This window comes from Venturia canescens, chromosome 4 (assembly GCF_019457755.1).
Source record: "Venturia canescens isolate UGA chromosome 4, ASM1945775v1, whole genome shotgun sequence".
Taxonomy (NCBI): Eukaryota; Metazoa; Arthropoda; class Insecta; order Hymenoptera; family Ichneumonidae; genus Venturia; species Venturia canescens.
Window position 1 is genome coordinate 16906508 of NC_057424.1, and position 14861 is coordinate 16921368.

The 14861-nt window shown below is 41.3% G+C and overlaps 2 protein-coding genes across 2 annotated transcripts in view; one reads left to right on the top strand and one right to left on the bottom strand.

Moving 5' to 3' along the window:
- Positions 1-8336, bottom strand: part of Dora (Dorado) — a 47894-nt gene extending 39558 nt beyond the window's left edge. Inside the window, exon 1 of the mRNA XM_043416475.1 lies at positions 7831-8336. Coding sequence (XP_043272410.1) covers positions 7831-7999 — 169 coding nt within the window. The 5' untranslated portion in view covers positions 8000-8336. The remainder of the gene's footprint in view (positions 1-7830) is intronic.
- A 4419-nt stretch (positions 8337-12755) lies between these two features.
- LOC122409158 (40S ribosomal protein S14a) lies at positions 12756-14856 on the top strand. Its single transcript, XM_043416485.1, has 4 exons — positions 12756-12914; positions 13283-13441; positions 13707-13794; positions 14571-14856. Exons 2-4 carry the CDS (start codon positions 13293-13295, stop codon positions 14787-14789), a joined length of 456 nt encoding a protein of 151 aa, XP_043272420.1. The 5' UTR covers positions 12756-12914; positions 13283-13292; the 3' UTR covers positions 14790-14856.
- Positions 14857-14861: the final 5 nt, after the last annotated feature.

The window sequence follows — 14861 nt, forward strand, 5'->3', positions numbered from 1 at the left end:
CGTCTTTTCTCATTCGCTAGTGGGTTCTTCCCGTCTGAAAGCTCCTTTGCATCTTATACACCCGTGGCAATGCAACGGGGTCGTACACTTCTCGCCCCCTCGCTACCCTGGATCATACATAGTCATAGAAGTTACGGTACACAAGCACTCAGCGCGTTCGAGTGGAGCTGACTAGCGTGGCCGCGGAACAATTAGATCTCGGTCGCTGAATAATAATTGCTCGCGACGCCATTATCCTGAGACAATGGACCGAATAGTTTGAAGAAATTTTCCAGGTATACACAGCGCACTACGGGTGAAAGCTTTCGACTTAACCTGAGTATGCTGATGTACGATCATGATTCAGTGGTGATGAGAACTTTTAGGGTACCTTTACAACAATTTTTATCCTATCCTCAGCGATATCCAAAACTGAGCAGTTTTCATAAGGTAATTAGCGAGCCAAAAATGAAGGAGAAGCTTTTGAACGATCGAAAGATCCTGAAGACAAAACATTGTTTCAAGCTAATCGCGTATAATGTTGTTTCAATTGATGTTTTGTTGGCATTTTAAATACGATGGTGGTTTTTCGTCTACTCAAGTCATGGCAGACGACACAATGTTGCGTACAACGATGTAACATAAGGGGAAAGGAATGAGACCGAGAAACAAGCACAGAAGATACCAGTCCTTGACAACCTGAACGGACGAACTATCTGGTAATTACGTGGAACTCCCGGTTTCCATTGTTTTCGATAGACAGTTTCGCTGTTCATTCGTGTGTCGGTATTTATGTAGCGGGCAGGTAATAGGCACGCGAGCGCGACGAGAAAGACCCTTCGCGGAGGCCGGCGGCGGAACAGGACAGCAACCAGCAACAAAGGAGACAACGGATAAGCAACCAAAGTGAGCTCTGGATTCGTAACACTCGTAAACACCAAGCAGCAAGGAAATCATTTTGTAAAAACGTTGGTAGATCTATCAAACCGGTGCAAATGTGATATTTGAAAAAAGCAATATAAACGTAAGTAGTGAATGTCTGAATATTCGCGTATATCAACAATGAACCTTGTTCATATGAAAAAGGAGAGAACACAAAGTTGTGATATGCGTTCATTCATATTAATATCGTGGGTTCGATGTTCCAGTTTTCACCCAGGCATCGAAGGGCTACTCAATTATTGCTTCCCCAAGAGTTGACGGGAGGGAAAGCAAGACAAAAATGATAGAGTTGAATATTGCAAGGGAAAAGAAAAGAAAGGGCTCGAGTATAATTGCATGAGTCTCTTCGCGTCTTCTAAGTAGTTATTTCATGAGAAGAAAAGTTGAAATCGTGACGTAATCCTTAAAATGAAACTTTATCTGACAATTATACCAGCGAGAGACATAAATGAACGAGGATTCTCGGCATTTCCCGGTATACATTTCTGACCCATTCCTTTTCGAATGTGCCATCGATTCACTGAATTATTAATCTTGCAAATAATTCATGGTACGAGAATGGTCGATAACTAAAACCACTTTAAAGAAGCTATGAGGAACTTTCATTTTAAACAGCGCCAAGACTCAATACGCACATAAAGATCATTAAATCATTCTTTTCCCATCCATCCCACGTGCAGGTGTCACTGTACGAGATGAATTTTGTACTCCAAGTCCCACAGCTGCCGATTCTGTGCAAGAAACTCTTCTTGATAATTCTTTGGATGTCTGCGTACGCGCACGTGTATACACAAGGAACGAGGTCGGGGGAAAGGATTAAGGTCGCTAGCCAAGGCCGCACTCTCTCGTATACAGTTACCATACACCGGTGCTGGCCTCGAGAATTGCAATGCAATGCCACTTTGATCGACTCTCCGTTGCACACTGTATACAAATAATAATATCAATCCATCTACGCACATGGACATGGGTATACGATGATAATAATACGGTTAACATCGTCACGGAGATAATATGTTATGCGCTCTGCTATCTTCGTAACACCGCTACCATTTGTTCAGTGTCCGCTCGACCAAACGGGGCTTTTAATTAAAGTAACGACACATTATCGGATAGTAAACGATCATGATCGATGATAACATAGGATTCGAGTATAAATCAAAGGTTCGAAAAGAGAGAGCTTGTTAGCCATTCGAAGGAGGACTGAGAAACAACGCTTCAAGGAACTTGTAACCAACCTGGACCAGCCTGGTCGAAGCCTTCGATATCGGATCACGAGCATTATCAGACGGTGAGGTAGCATGCTGCATGCGCATCACAATCCGGCTGGTCCTCGGGCTTCCAAGCAATAAACCGAATTTGTAATTAACTCCGCTATCAAAGGAAATCTCTGGGTTTCTTTTCGATTCACTTGTAACCTGTAATCCTGTAACATTGCCAAGAAGATTCATCGAACGACACAGAACTTATATGTATGTGCTAGATAAACGACGTACGTCAGTGGGGAAGGGAGTTTTTGAAAGACGGAAAAGTTGCATTGCTAGATACTAACGAAATTTATGATCGCTACAATGTCCAGAACTATTGGACAAACACATCTGATCTAAAACGAACTGTGCTGTCGTGCTGCCCGAGTGAATTGCAGCTCATTAAACACAACCGTTTGTAGAACTGCGATCACTTTAAATGTTTTAGTGCAATCTCTTAAACGAATACTGCTCAAAGGGTGGCAGTAAATTTAAAAATCTGTTCAGTTTGATTAAACAGTTTTAGATGCAAGTCCATTAGCGATTACTACATTGAGGACGAAGATGTCTCAACAGCACTGCAAGGAAACTAAGACAATTCAGTATTTTACTAACCATCGTCCCTTCTCTATCGACCATTATCATTTCACTGGCGAAACTGGAGACGTAAACTTTTGTCCTGCAGAAAAGGAACGCTCGTACAACTCAATTAATTCTTGCTTACGACCAATAGTAGATACTGGAGGCTCTACGAAACGACAAAATGCAAAGAACAACGTGTCATCGAAGCAGAGTAATACGACTTGTGAGAACCCGAGAATGTCCTAGGTACAGGTTCGAATTCAACTCCATCGACATCCAATTTCACTAAACTTCGAATCTGGATTCGGATGTTCAAAGTGAAGGATCATTCAACAGGATAGCCACTTGAAAAGTGTTGGCGAACGCAGACAAAAGTGCTCCAATGCTTGGCTTACTTTTTAAAGAAACGAACCGGTATAAAGCTCTTCTGCACATGCACCTGTCACCGCTTTTATTTTCCATTTTCGATAAAAATGAAAAAGTCGACTTATGGAGTGTTCGACTGTAGCTAGCCACGCTATTCGTGCAGTCGTGCTATCCGGTATATGTATTGTATGAACATATACACATAGTGGATAACATCGACCCGAGGCCCGGAACACACGACCCCTCTCACCCTTGACGCCGCCATTGCCCTCTCTCCCGCCATCCATAGGCGTTTTAGCGCGCGCTCACCCCTGGTGGGCGGCCCTTGGTGTACGTATATGACGAACGTGCCTCTTTCACTCGCTTCAAATTCACGATAGTTTTAGGATTTTCTACAATGTTTGTTGATGGCCTGACTGTCCTGGCTGCTGGCTCGTACGGGGTCAGGATCCTCCATGCATCCTATCTCATTTCCTCCTCGCCCTTAACCCATTGAAAAGCCATACTCTTTAGAAATTATGTCCAAGTGAAACAACATCCTGACTTTGATGAAAAGATACTGAATACCTAAAGGAATCAACTTTGAATGAAGATTCATGAGGATAAAATATTGAGGGAAGAATCATTCAATTGGAAAACAAATAGAGCTCAGTGCTCAAGTATGAACAGTAGGAGATCGAAAGAATACAAAAAAAAACACTCACCAGGAAACGAGGTGTGTTCAACTGCAGTAAGAAAAAAAACGTCATTGGAACAACGAAATGTGGCATTACGGGGTGCCAATGAAATTTATCATCGTCACAAGGCTAAATATGAGAAAACGAACAAAAGAGTTTTAGATCAAACTGCAAATTCATTATCTCCGAAAACATTGCAGTTAAATGAAGAAAACTCCTCCAATAATACCAATTAGTACTTCTTATGCCATGACTAAATATCTCAACCTTATTACCAAACACCAGGATCATGGAATGTATGCAGTTTTGCTTTAAACTTGAAGCGAATGGGAGATGCATTGACGAGCTCGTCATTAATGAGCCAACGAGCTTACAATGACACAAAAAATTAAGCGTTCCTTCATCATGATTTCACTTCGTTATTGACCTGTGGACAGTCATGTCAACATGACTCTCATGGAGAACGAAATTAATTGAAAGTGTAGCCACAAGGGTTTTGAAAAAATGACAAAGTAGAGGAGCGTGACTGCATTTCAACAATGTTCAAATCGAATTATTTTTTTTATAATAAATTTAACATTAACAGATAATCCGAAGCATCAGCAACCGCAACGAATTGCTGTGAGTTTCTTTTCCTTTGTTCCTATTATTTCTAGACAAACAGCCTCCTCAGCCTGGATCGAGGATCCAGGCATGTTTCACGACGTTGAGCGCAGCCTCCAATAACCCGTATAACCCAGAGCTGGAGTCATTTCTTGTTGAAAAAACGAGATAGAAAGAGACAAAAAATGACTCGGCCCTAGTTCATGGCAGCTAGCTACACGTGCCATATGGCACGCAGCTACGTAGCTCCCTCTTCTGGGTACGAAATCAATTATCTGGAGAAAATTTCCGAATAGGTGAAAAAAATTATCAGAGAAATGTTCAACTGATCTTTCACATCCAACGAAATGTTAATTTTATTGAGGACTCGTTAAGTACGGAGCATTTAAAAGGCTTGCAATCGTGTCCAACGAGCATGAAAAATAATCACGTGTTAGAATCAAAAGTTGGAAAACCTACATAAACCCAGGGAGGTTCGCTATTTTAGCGTGTAAATATCGATTTTCAGCCACACCAATTCCATTTTTACTTGGGAGGAAGAGAAAGAACCTAAAGGATTCTGCCAACGTATACAACGATCCCTTTTTCATTTTTTCATACTTGCTATCTCCCTCTACACCCACCGCCCCGCTGTTTCATTCCTTTGTTCCACGAGCTCACGAAAAGTCCAATCGCCCATTCTCTCGCGTACCTTTATAAGACCTCTTTATTTATGTACTTTCTCTCTCGTCTCTGGTCCGTACTTTGTCTGTTTTATCAAACACTGCATATAGGTATGCTATACTTGGTCAGCGACCGTTGAGACTTGCCTAACCTCTAGAATTCCTCTTTTCTTCCACGAATAACTTTTATGCCATGTAGCCTTCTCCCCGTTTTCTCTTGCTCGCACCTCGACCAAAGTTTTTCGATCGAAAACCCCTTGTTTCCCGATCTCATGCACCCAGATTTTCACCGAATCTCCGTTTCTTTCCTTCACTGTTGTAGTCACTGCCGCAAATTTCTTTATTCACCTACACCAAATTCTCTCTTATTTCCAGTCTTATTTCCCCGACACCGAAACCTCCGTTAACTCTATCACAAACTACAACAATTTTCGGCCTCAACGCGTCGCCCTTTGCACGGAATTTTCTCTTAAAAAATTTCAGTTCGGCGCCCACCACTCTGCTTTGTCTCCTACGACGAATATCCTGATATTATCGAATTGTTTTCATTACTTCCTGAGAAAAGCTCCAAGAGTCTTGACTGCATTCCACGGACGCCGAGCCCTGAGTAAGCCCAACAAGTTTGGTTCAATAGGACTCTACCAGGAAGTAACAAAACAAGCAACGTAATCGGAAACTCTTACAAAACGAAAAACGATATTACCATGTAAATATAACGTTTCGTCAAGTCAAATAAAACTTTTGAAAAAATGTTTCGAGAATAAACTATTATTAAATGTAAAGAGAAGTGAGCAAGCATCTCAACAAAACCAAGTATGAGTTAGGTAAACGTCACATTGGGTGACGAATCTCCATGCTCATGAGTCAGGGATTCCTGGTTGCGTCGGCGTCTCTTTTATCCCTCAGAGAGAGAGAGAGAGAGAATAACGAAGAAACGAGTGAGTCTGTTACGACAATGCATCCAACTCGAATGACGCTCGTTTCGTCATCACTCGTATATCGCTTGTTTTGTAGTCCAGGTAGTGTGGGCAGTGGGCGTTAAAAGTGGATATTCTTGAAGAAGCATGGAACAAAACGAGCCAATGTTATCGGTGAATCAATATCAGCGAGTTCGCCTACAGCCAGGGTTTTGCTACGAAACGAAGGCCGAAATTACGATTAGAATAAACAATGCCGACATGGCGGATGTTAAAATGTAGATGACGAAAGTGTCAGTAAGCCTGTGCAAATGGTGCTCGGCAAGGGTCCGTTCCCGGAAGTGACAGGACCCGTGAATGAGAACAGGTTACAAAAGTCGCGGCGTTAACTGCGAGAGAGACTCTGAGAAAACGATCGTGGATGCTGGTCAGAAGATATAACAATAGCTCGGTGTGCTTGACCGTGACAAAGCGTCGCAATGACGAAGACGCAAGTTGCGCACATATAACGTAGAACTTGCATGGGTATTATGAGTAATAACGAAGAAACGAGAGGGAGAAGCAGGAAAACAACAAAGATGCACAAGGAGCACGACAAAGATGAATAAGTGGAATGGGAAGAGTTACGAATGGGAGGAAGAATAAGAGGAGATGGAGAGAAATGAGGGTGATGCTGCTGCCCTCGTGTTTTCAGCGAGTGGAAAACGACGCGATCTTCGCACACTCTTAACTGGTCCCAAGTACTTGCCTCGTTTTTCACCACTCTTTTACCTGTGCGTACATGCATATTTACACGAAAGTGTTGTCGCTACGTGCACATACACATTGAGGCGTTCCGCTCTCTTTGGTTCGTTCTTTGTTCCCACATGGGTAAGCGTATCACATTGTTCGGAGGGACTTTCCGCCCGGTATCTCAAGTTCTGCCAAGTTTTTTCTCCCACGTACTACCCTCTCCCTGTGGCATCGGTCCCTTGGCGATTGTAACAGCCATTTTGTTCGGGCAACAACGAATTTTAACGTGGAGCTCGATTAAAGATGTTATTTTAAAATGCGATTTATCGGTGGAAACTGGAGCATCTTCTGTGGTCACAACCACTGGGAAAAGTTGTGGAGCGAACAATTACTCTCTGCCTGTCCACCCAGCATTCGATGGTCAACTTTCATCAAGTTGTTACCAATCAAACTGAACTGTACAACAATAGCTCTCGAGCTGGCACAGACTATTGAAATTCTTCTATTTTACGAATCCTTGGCATCGAGCCACTGGTGGCTCTTGACGATGCTCTCGAATTTTCGTAGGACCCGAATCATGGGATAATAGTCCGTTGGGCTAAAAAACGTCATTTCGAAGAACGATATGCTTTCTGAGATTCAAGGAGACTTCGTGGTACCTGATGAAGCTGCACTCCAAATAGTTGGAGGTCGCTCAACGATATTGAAGTCTCCCATTAAAATAGCATGGAAAATATATATTTCTCGCCATCTTTGTGAGCCCCGGCTGTTATCAATGCTGTGATATTTTCCAAGCAACTTTTTATCGGCGTTGAGGAAGCAGACCGAGATCTCGGGTCAAGAACATATTCGAACGTTTTCATAGAGAACGCGTACGCGAGGAACGTTTTCTGCCCAAGTTCGATCGTCGTTCGTGTGATTTTTTTCAACTTCTCGTGTGAATGTTTCGTTAGAGGAGTTCTTTGGGGAAGGAGGATTTGCACAGGCGATGACGGTTCCTGGATTCGCTTCGCTTGCTCGGTTGGTTATTCATGGAGCGACAGCTCTCGAAAGACTTAGCGGTAAGAACAACTGGCATGATCCCACAAAAAAAAGGAATACTGAAGTTCGTTTGCGCACTTACCTTCGCCCGATTTTTTAGAGGTGCCAAAACCGACTGGTGGTCGCCGCCATCCTCGCCAATTATTTATCAAAGACTCAGCTTCGCTGCTCCAACTGCATAGCGAGTCTTCTTCGAAGCGATCCGAATCCTCAAAGGAAAATCGATCCCCGGGATCGACCCAATCGAGCATTGGCCGAACCTGACCAGCAGCATCTTCGGCCGAACCAGGAGCTCCCGTACCGCCGGCTCCGTTAGCACCTCCGCTGCCTCCAGCAGCCCCAGCACCGGTTCCGCCTCCACCTCCGGCAGGTACCCCGCCGCCGCCACCGCCGCCGCCGCTTCCACCCACCACCACGGGGGAACGAGCCAGATTGCCCGCCAGCTTAAAATCTCGTACGATCTATCCGCGACACGAATGGGCAGCAATGATGCTGGACCACGCGCGCGCTTCACCCTTCACCGTTGTAGATCCACGACCCCAACCCCGACTGCCAATTTCATCAGATCCAAACCTCGTCCTATCCACCCCCGGCCCACCCCCCGCCCCTCTCTTCCCGAAAGAAACCCACGGCGCTTGAACCACGTTCTGCCCTGGTAAATAAACAGTTCAATCATTTTATTCATATATTTAACCCTTAATAATCACGCGGGGGGTATATTGGACCCCAGCCGTTTTTCGAAATGATCTAAAAAAAACTCTGAAATAATTACAGTAAATCTCCAATTTTCTTCCCTGCCGAATTTCCAATTCGTTATTTTTTAAGCCACGTCGATAATTCGTTAAATAATCAAATAATTAATTATAAATCTTTTTTTTCATTCATTTCGTTGAACTCCAACGTTGCAAACTTCAACTTCGTGTTTTTCGACGGACGATACCAATTAGAAATTTCGAGAAAATGGGACTTTCGGTGCCCTCGCTCGACAGTTCGAACCTTTGAGAAGAGAGCCTCATCGTTATTATTTTAAAGGGCCCGTTAATTTAGTTTTGGTAGTCGATCAAGTCAGACCGTGCGAAGATCCGGGGTCCGATCCACCCCAGCGTGACAAATTTAACTGATACTACCTGAAAGCGTGATTTCTCGTGTTTATAGAACGAGTTGATTTTTTTTTTTTTTTTTTTTTAAATTGAAAATTACGATTTGTATATATAAATTTTTGTGAAAAAAGTCATTTCTCCTGCATTCTTTTCTTTGGCATTTTTTTTTTAATATTAAAAATAACACGTGTAGAATAAAATCGTTATGGTCGTTTCTTAAAGGCTCAAAATACATTGCAGTATTTTTATTTTATTTTTTTTTTTACAATTTATCAATTATTTATCGTCCCCCAAAGTGAGTGGGGTACCTTGGACCCCGTGTGACTATTACGCCGGAAACTTGAGGTGTGACTAGTAAGGGTTAACCATCGTACGTGCGACGCTTCGATCCCGAAACGCTGCACAGTTCAAAAATTATTCGACGATAAGTTTTTGTTTCTTTTTTATTATCAAATAAATCATGAGACATCGACCTCCAATAACGAATCTAAAAAGACTCTAATATATTGACAGTGCGCCATTCACTTTGCTATCGAAAAACGAGAATCGACGTGCCAAACACTGTGACCGAGACTCTACCGAGTCTCTTGATGTCGTCTTATGTTCAACACTATTTTGAAGTTGCGGCAGCAACTGAAGACAAATAAATTCGACAAGATAGCTCGATCTGGAAACCTGCAGTCTGAAAGCAGCGATCCTGATCAAAGAATTTATGAAAAATCGTTTCCACGATAATCTTTAAATATATCGAGATGAAGATAACTGAAAGATAGTATCTTTAAATATATTGCAGAAACAATCCGAACAGCTCACAGATTTCCTAATAAACCGACGCACAATCATTGCTTCGATCCTGTTTTTTGAGGAGATGTTACATAAAAAATAATTTGACTGTCAATTGTAATGAGCTAATCAATTAAATAAAAAAACTTGATTCATTTTTAATAATCAACCCTCGATGTGTCGACGCAGGTCAAGATACGTTTTTATCGAAATAAAATACTTATTATGGGATTGATGATCATTCAGCACGATCGACTTTACCTAATGAAGCTGTAATTCAAAGCTGTCAATGCAAATAAAATTTTATTCAACCTCTTGCAATCGAGCTTAGATGGAAAGGGGTTTGCCTCACGGATTTGATGAAAAGACGTAAAAAAATAAAAAATAATAAGAAACGAGTTTCTGCGAAATGGCCCGAGTGTTCCGATCTTTTATGAGTGTAAAATAATATCAAACAGCTTTTTATATCGAATGTCGTGGGAGGTCGCCTTTCACTCTGATTGGCCTCGCAATGACATAATGCAAATGACTTTCACCTCCCGAGTCAAATATTTAGTGTGCCTTACTCAGAATTCTCATTGTACTTGTTATCATTTGCTTCTGTCGAAGGATAGATTCGCACACGAGTGAAATCCCTGGAAGCCCGGACAATTCTGCGAACTTCAAACATACCCTCCTGAGCCTGAGCACCGAGGGAAACGAAATACCTCGAAATATAAAATGAGATAACAAAGACGACACGGGGGTCAGGTGATCCGAAGTTTTTCCCAAATGCGAATCGTGAGAAGTCACGTATTAAAAACAATGCGCTCGTGTTGAAACGAACAAAGATAAATGGAAGAAACTCGTCAGTGCTCGCCTTTGTTCCAAACAAAGGTTCGTTAACCGCTCTTTCGTGTTGTGTCGCGCAAAGAACGTTCGTCCTGTCGTGTGACAACAGCTGATTCTCGTGATCGATAAAACATTTTCATTTTGACAACGAGTTTATCGAAAATTTAGAAAAAACACTGCAGTCGATAATTCCGATAAATGAAAAAAGGTTTCTGCACTGTTGGAAGCAAATGAACTTATTTTGAACGAACTTAGCGAATCAAAAAGGGGGAAAAAGAACTTTTGATTAAAAGACAACGAAGTTGGAGGACTCGTGATAGAAATCGATTTTCAGGATAGGATAGAATAAAAGTAGCAGCAAAAACTCAGGAGACACACATTGCCGGACGAATTTGAGGTGCATGCCCGTTTGGGTGCGTGTGTGAAAAACGAACACTAACACCGCTGGGCAGAAAGAATCGACAAAGAGTCGAACGAAAGAGCATATGGGCAAGACGAGAGAATAACGGTAAAATTTTAAGATGTGTATTTATAAGCACGCAAACATACAAAAGTATGATTTAATTTGATGTATTGTGAAGCAAACTGACATTTGGATTGATGAAATTTGATGCATGTATCTTACGCAAGCAAACGAAGCGTTGTCCTTTGTTTCCGTTTCATCATTATTCTTCAAAACGCTTTTCTCATTTATTACGAAATTGTTGATGAGATATTCGTAAAAAGACGATATCGATAAACCAAAAATCGACTTTGCGTAGCGTATATGCGCGTAACCGTATGCATTGTTTTCGACAAATGTATATATATATGCATTTGGAGAGCGTGTATAAATATACACATATATACGAGTTGTCTATAAAGAGATAAGCAGAAGGACCTTGGCAGGTCGACAGACTCACGAAGGAACGTCCGACGACCCCCACACCAATACACATGAACTCAACATCCCTCTCGCTCTCGCTATATTAAAATAGTCAGCCTTTTTCTTCCCCTCATTCTTTCTTTCTTTCGTTCTCTGTAGCCCAACGATTTTCACGTCACAAAAACGCAAAGAAAAAAGTCCTGTCTCGTCAACTGCCAACTTTACATCGATAACTTTCCCCTTTTTAATTTTACTATGCTCAATATCCCTGCAGTAATTTTATGATGAATAATTCATCATTTTTTATTTGAATTTTGTGATGATTACTATTCAATAGATAATTGATTTTTTTCTTTTCGTGTGTATGGACATTTAATGTAACGTATCTTTGTTGTTGTTTTTTTAACTCGCTTACCTCCTAGCTCGAACTTGTCGTTCGAGCCACTTTTTCACTCAGGATTCACTACTCACAACCAAGTACTATCCACAAACGACGATATCTCGTATACACACCGTGACACAAGAAAACTCGCGACGGGGACAAGCACGCACGTACACGGCACACACTACACGCACGTACACACACAGGCTCGAGAACTAAACGGGCCAGCTGAGCTGTAACCCGCCACTTTACGTATTTATATTTATTTTCCCCCTATGTTGCGATATATAACATTGCATCTATTGTATATGTCGCGCGGAATAAGTAGAAAACGAGAGGAGTAAAAAACAAGGCAGGCGTCGTGGCTACAGAAACCAACGAGAATTTTTGGTCTGATTTGACTTTTTCCTTTCTTTCTTTTTATTTACTTTTTTAATTTGACGTCCACTCAACAGCGAAGGCTTAGGGTTGTTTAGAATGTTTCGTTGACGAGGATGCTTTGTGTTTACGTCTTTACTTCAAGTTTTTATATAAAGCACTTTCAAGTTTTTTTTTGTTCACAAAAGTCTACCCCATCAGCGACAACAACAAATATGGCGAGCGGACCTCCACTGCTGGCTTTTGCCCTGGCCCTGTACCTCGATACGAGGACGATAATCGACTGAGCTCGGCAGGTAGCGCCACCTTCGTATGATCCACCTCTTTCATATTCGAACGCGCGCGCACGTACACACACGTGCGAATGAATACGAGAAAGAGGGAAATAGATAAAACGAGCGAGAGAGAGACAAACGAGGGGGCAGCCGACCTTCGAAACATCTCGATTCTAGATGCGACACCCACGACACCAACGCCGACGCCTCGCACTTCCAAAACATAGACCAGAAATGCGCCTGCGCTCTTCATCGCTCGCTCTTTGTACAACTCTTTTTACGTAGTTCCCTGACTGGCCGGTAGGAGGATAATTTAAATTAACAACACATTGTTTAAAATATTATTCAATAAATATTTCATTTTCAGACTGGTTATCCTCTTCAATATCCCATATAGAATTCATTTTTAGTAAAAAACATTCTGTGGCTTTACGCCACAGCCACTCAAAAATCCCGCCGCTGCATGCATGACTTCAGCTTGAATATCTCCGCGCAGGAAGTTTCCTTCTTTTCAGCTTCCTGTTTTATACGGGCCGTATACAAGAGTTCGGAGTAAGTGAAATTTCATCGTATTTAACGTCGAAATAACAAGAGGGAATTAAAAATAAGATTTTAGCGTTGTTCTTTCAATATGTGCCATCGACAATACGTTAAAATATATAATTCACGAATTTTCATTTACGGGATGTTTGCGGATAATTGTGCTGCGAGTTTACTGCGGGTTCATGTGTTTTCCAATGGCCGCTGTCACTGCGTACATTCTAACCTAAATTTTGTCAATATACTTTAACGAAACACCATTGAAAAAAGTTTTTTTATCATTTTTTCATGTTCTTTCCATTCTATTTTCACGTTTTCTTGTTTCAAACATTTGTTCTTTTTTTATCGCTAATCCTTTGGTTGGTTTTTATCTTTTACAGATAGCTAAAAATGGCACCGAAACGAGGAAAGGTACAGAAAGAGGAAGTTCAGGTTTCCCTTGGACCTCAGGTTCGCGAAGGTGAAATCGTCTTCGGAGTTGCTCATATTTTCGCCAGTTTCAATGACACTTTCGTTCACGTAACGGATTTGTCCGGCAGGTATGAATTCTTCAGTTTCTCTCGTTTTTTTTCTGTTCATTTTGATTCACTATTTCAATCAATTCATTAAGTATCCAGTCTGTTGCGATCACCTCCCTGTTCACGGTACAGTGATCTAGAAAAACGCTATCATGGGAAAGTCCAAAATATTAAGAAATTAATGGCATGACTTTATGATTTGAGCAAATTTTTATCTTTTGTATGTCAATTAAACGTTACAGCATTCTTTGAGTTTGCTAATATACAAAAATTGCTTTGGTTACAGGGAAACCATTGCACGAGTCACCGGTGGTATGAAAGTCAAAGCCGATCGTGATGAGGCTTCACCTTATGCCGCTATGTTGGCTGCTCAGGTAAATTATGATGTGTTTATACATTCAAATTTTTGCCCATCTTTTGATACTGTGAAATTGGATAATAGAACTCATTTTGTATCGAGACATCCAGGTAGATCGGAACTTCTTTTTTCAACTCTTAAAAGTTGTCTCGAAATTTTATTAATTTATAACCAAGCTATATTCACACATCTCCTTTCCATCTTATCTCTTGAACTACATGAGGTATTGAAAAATGCGTAGCTCATATTGAAAATTGATTTTAATTAATGAATGATGTTTCCAAAAGTTCCACGTGGTTAAATTATAGAAATCACAAAAATTTTGAAAATTGTATGGTTTATAGCTGTGTGAGCTTGAAATAACTGAGTAGTTAAAAGAGATGATTCAGCTCTCAGGAAATAAGAGAATTATAAAAATACCAAACCGTGTAACAGCAGATACTTGAACGTCAACGTCCTGCTATATGCTCTCCAATCATATGGGCCACGCTCAGGCAGCAGCCAGATGTAAAAAAAACATTATCTTGGGTGCGTTCATGTGCGTGGCAAAGAAAAAGGCTCTTTTAGTTTGGGGAATCGTGCCTGAAACCTGCACAATTTCTCAGTGTACTAAGAGTACATTCGATTCATTTCGCTTTTACTTTTTTATCATAGTATAATGACCAAACATAAAATTAAATATTTTCATTGAAAATAGCTTCTACCAAAATTAGATGAGCGAGGAATAAAATAATTTCGTTAAATCATCATGAAAAGCATCATCTCAAAAGTTGGAAAATTTTTGTTCATCAGGACGTTGCTGAAAAATGCAAATCCCTTGGAATCACAGCTCTCCACATTAAGCTCAGAGCAACTGGTGGAAACAAAACAAAAACACCAGGACCAGGTGCGCAGTCCGCGCTTCGTGCTTTGGCTCGTTCGAGCATGAAAATCGGTCGTATTGAAGATGTGACGCCAATTCCATCAGATTCGACGCGCAGGAAGGGAGGTCGTCGTGGACGCCGGCTTTAAGCTATTACTTTACGCGTTATGTATGGTTTACTACCTTACAAAAAAAATAAACATCTAAAAAAACAAACACGA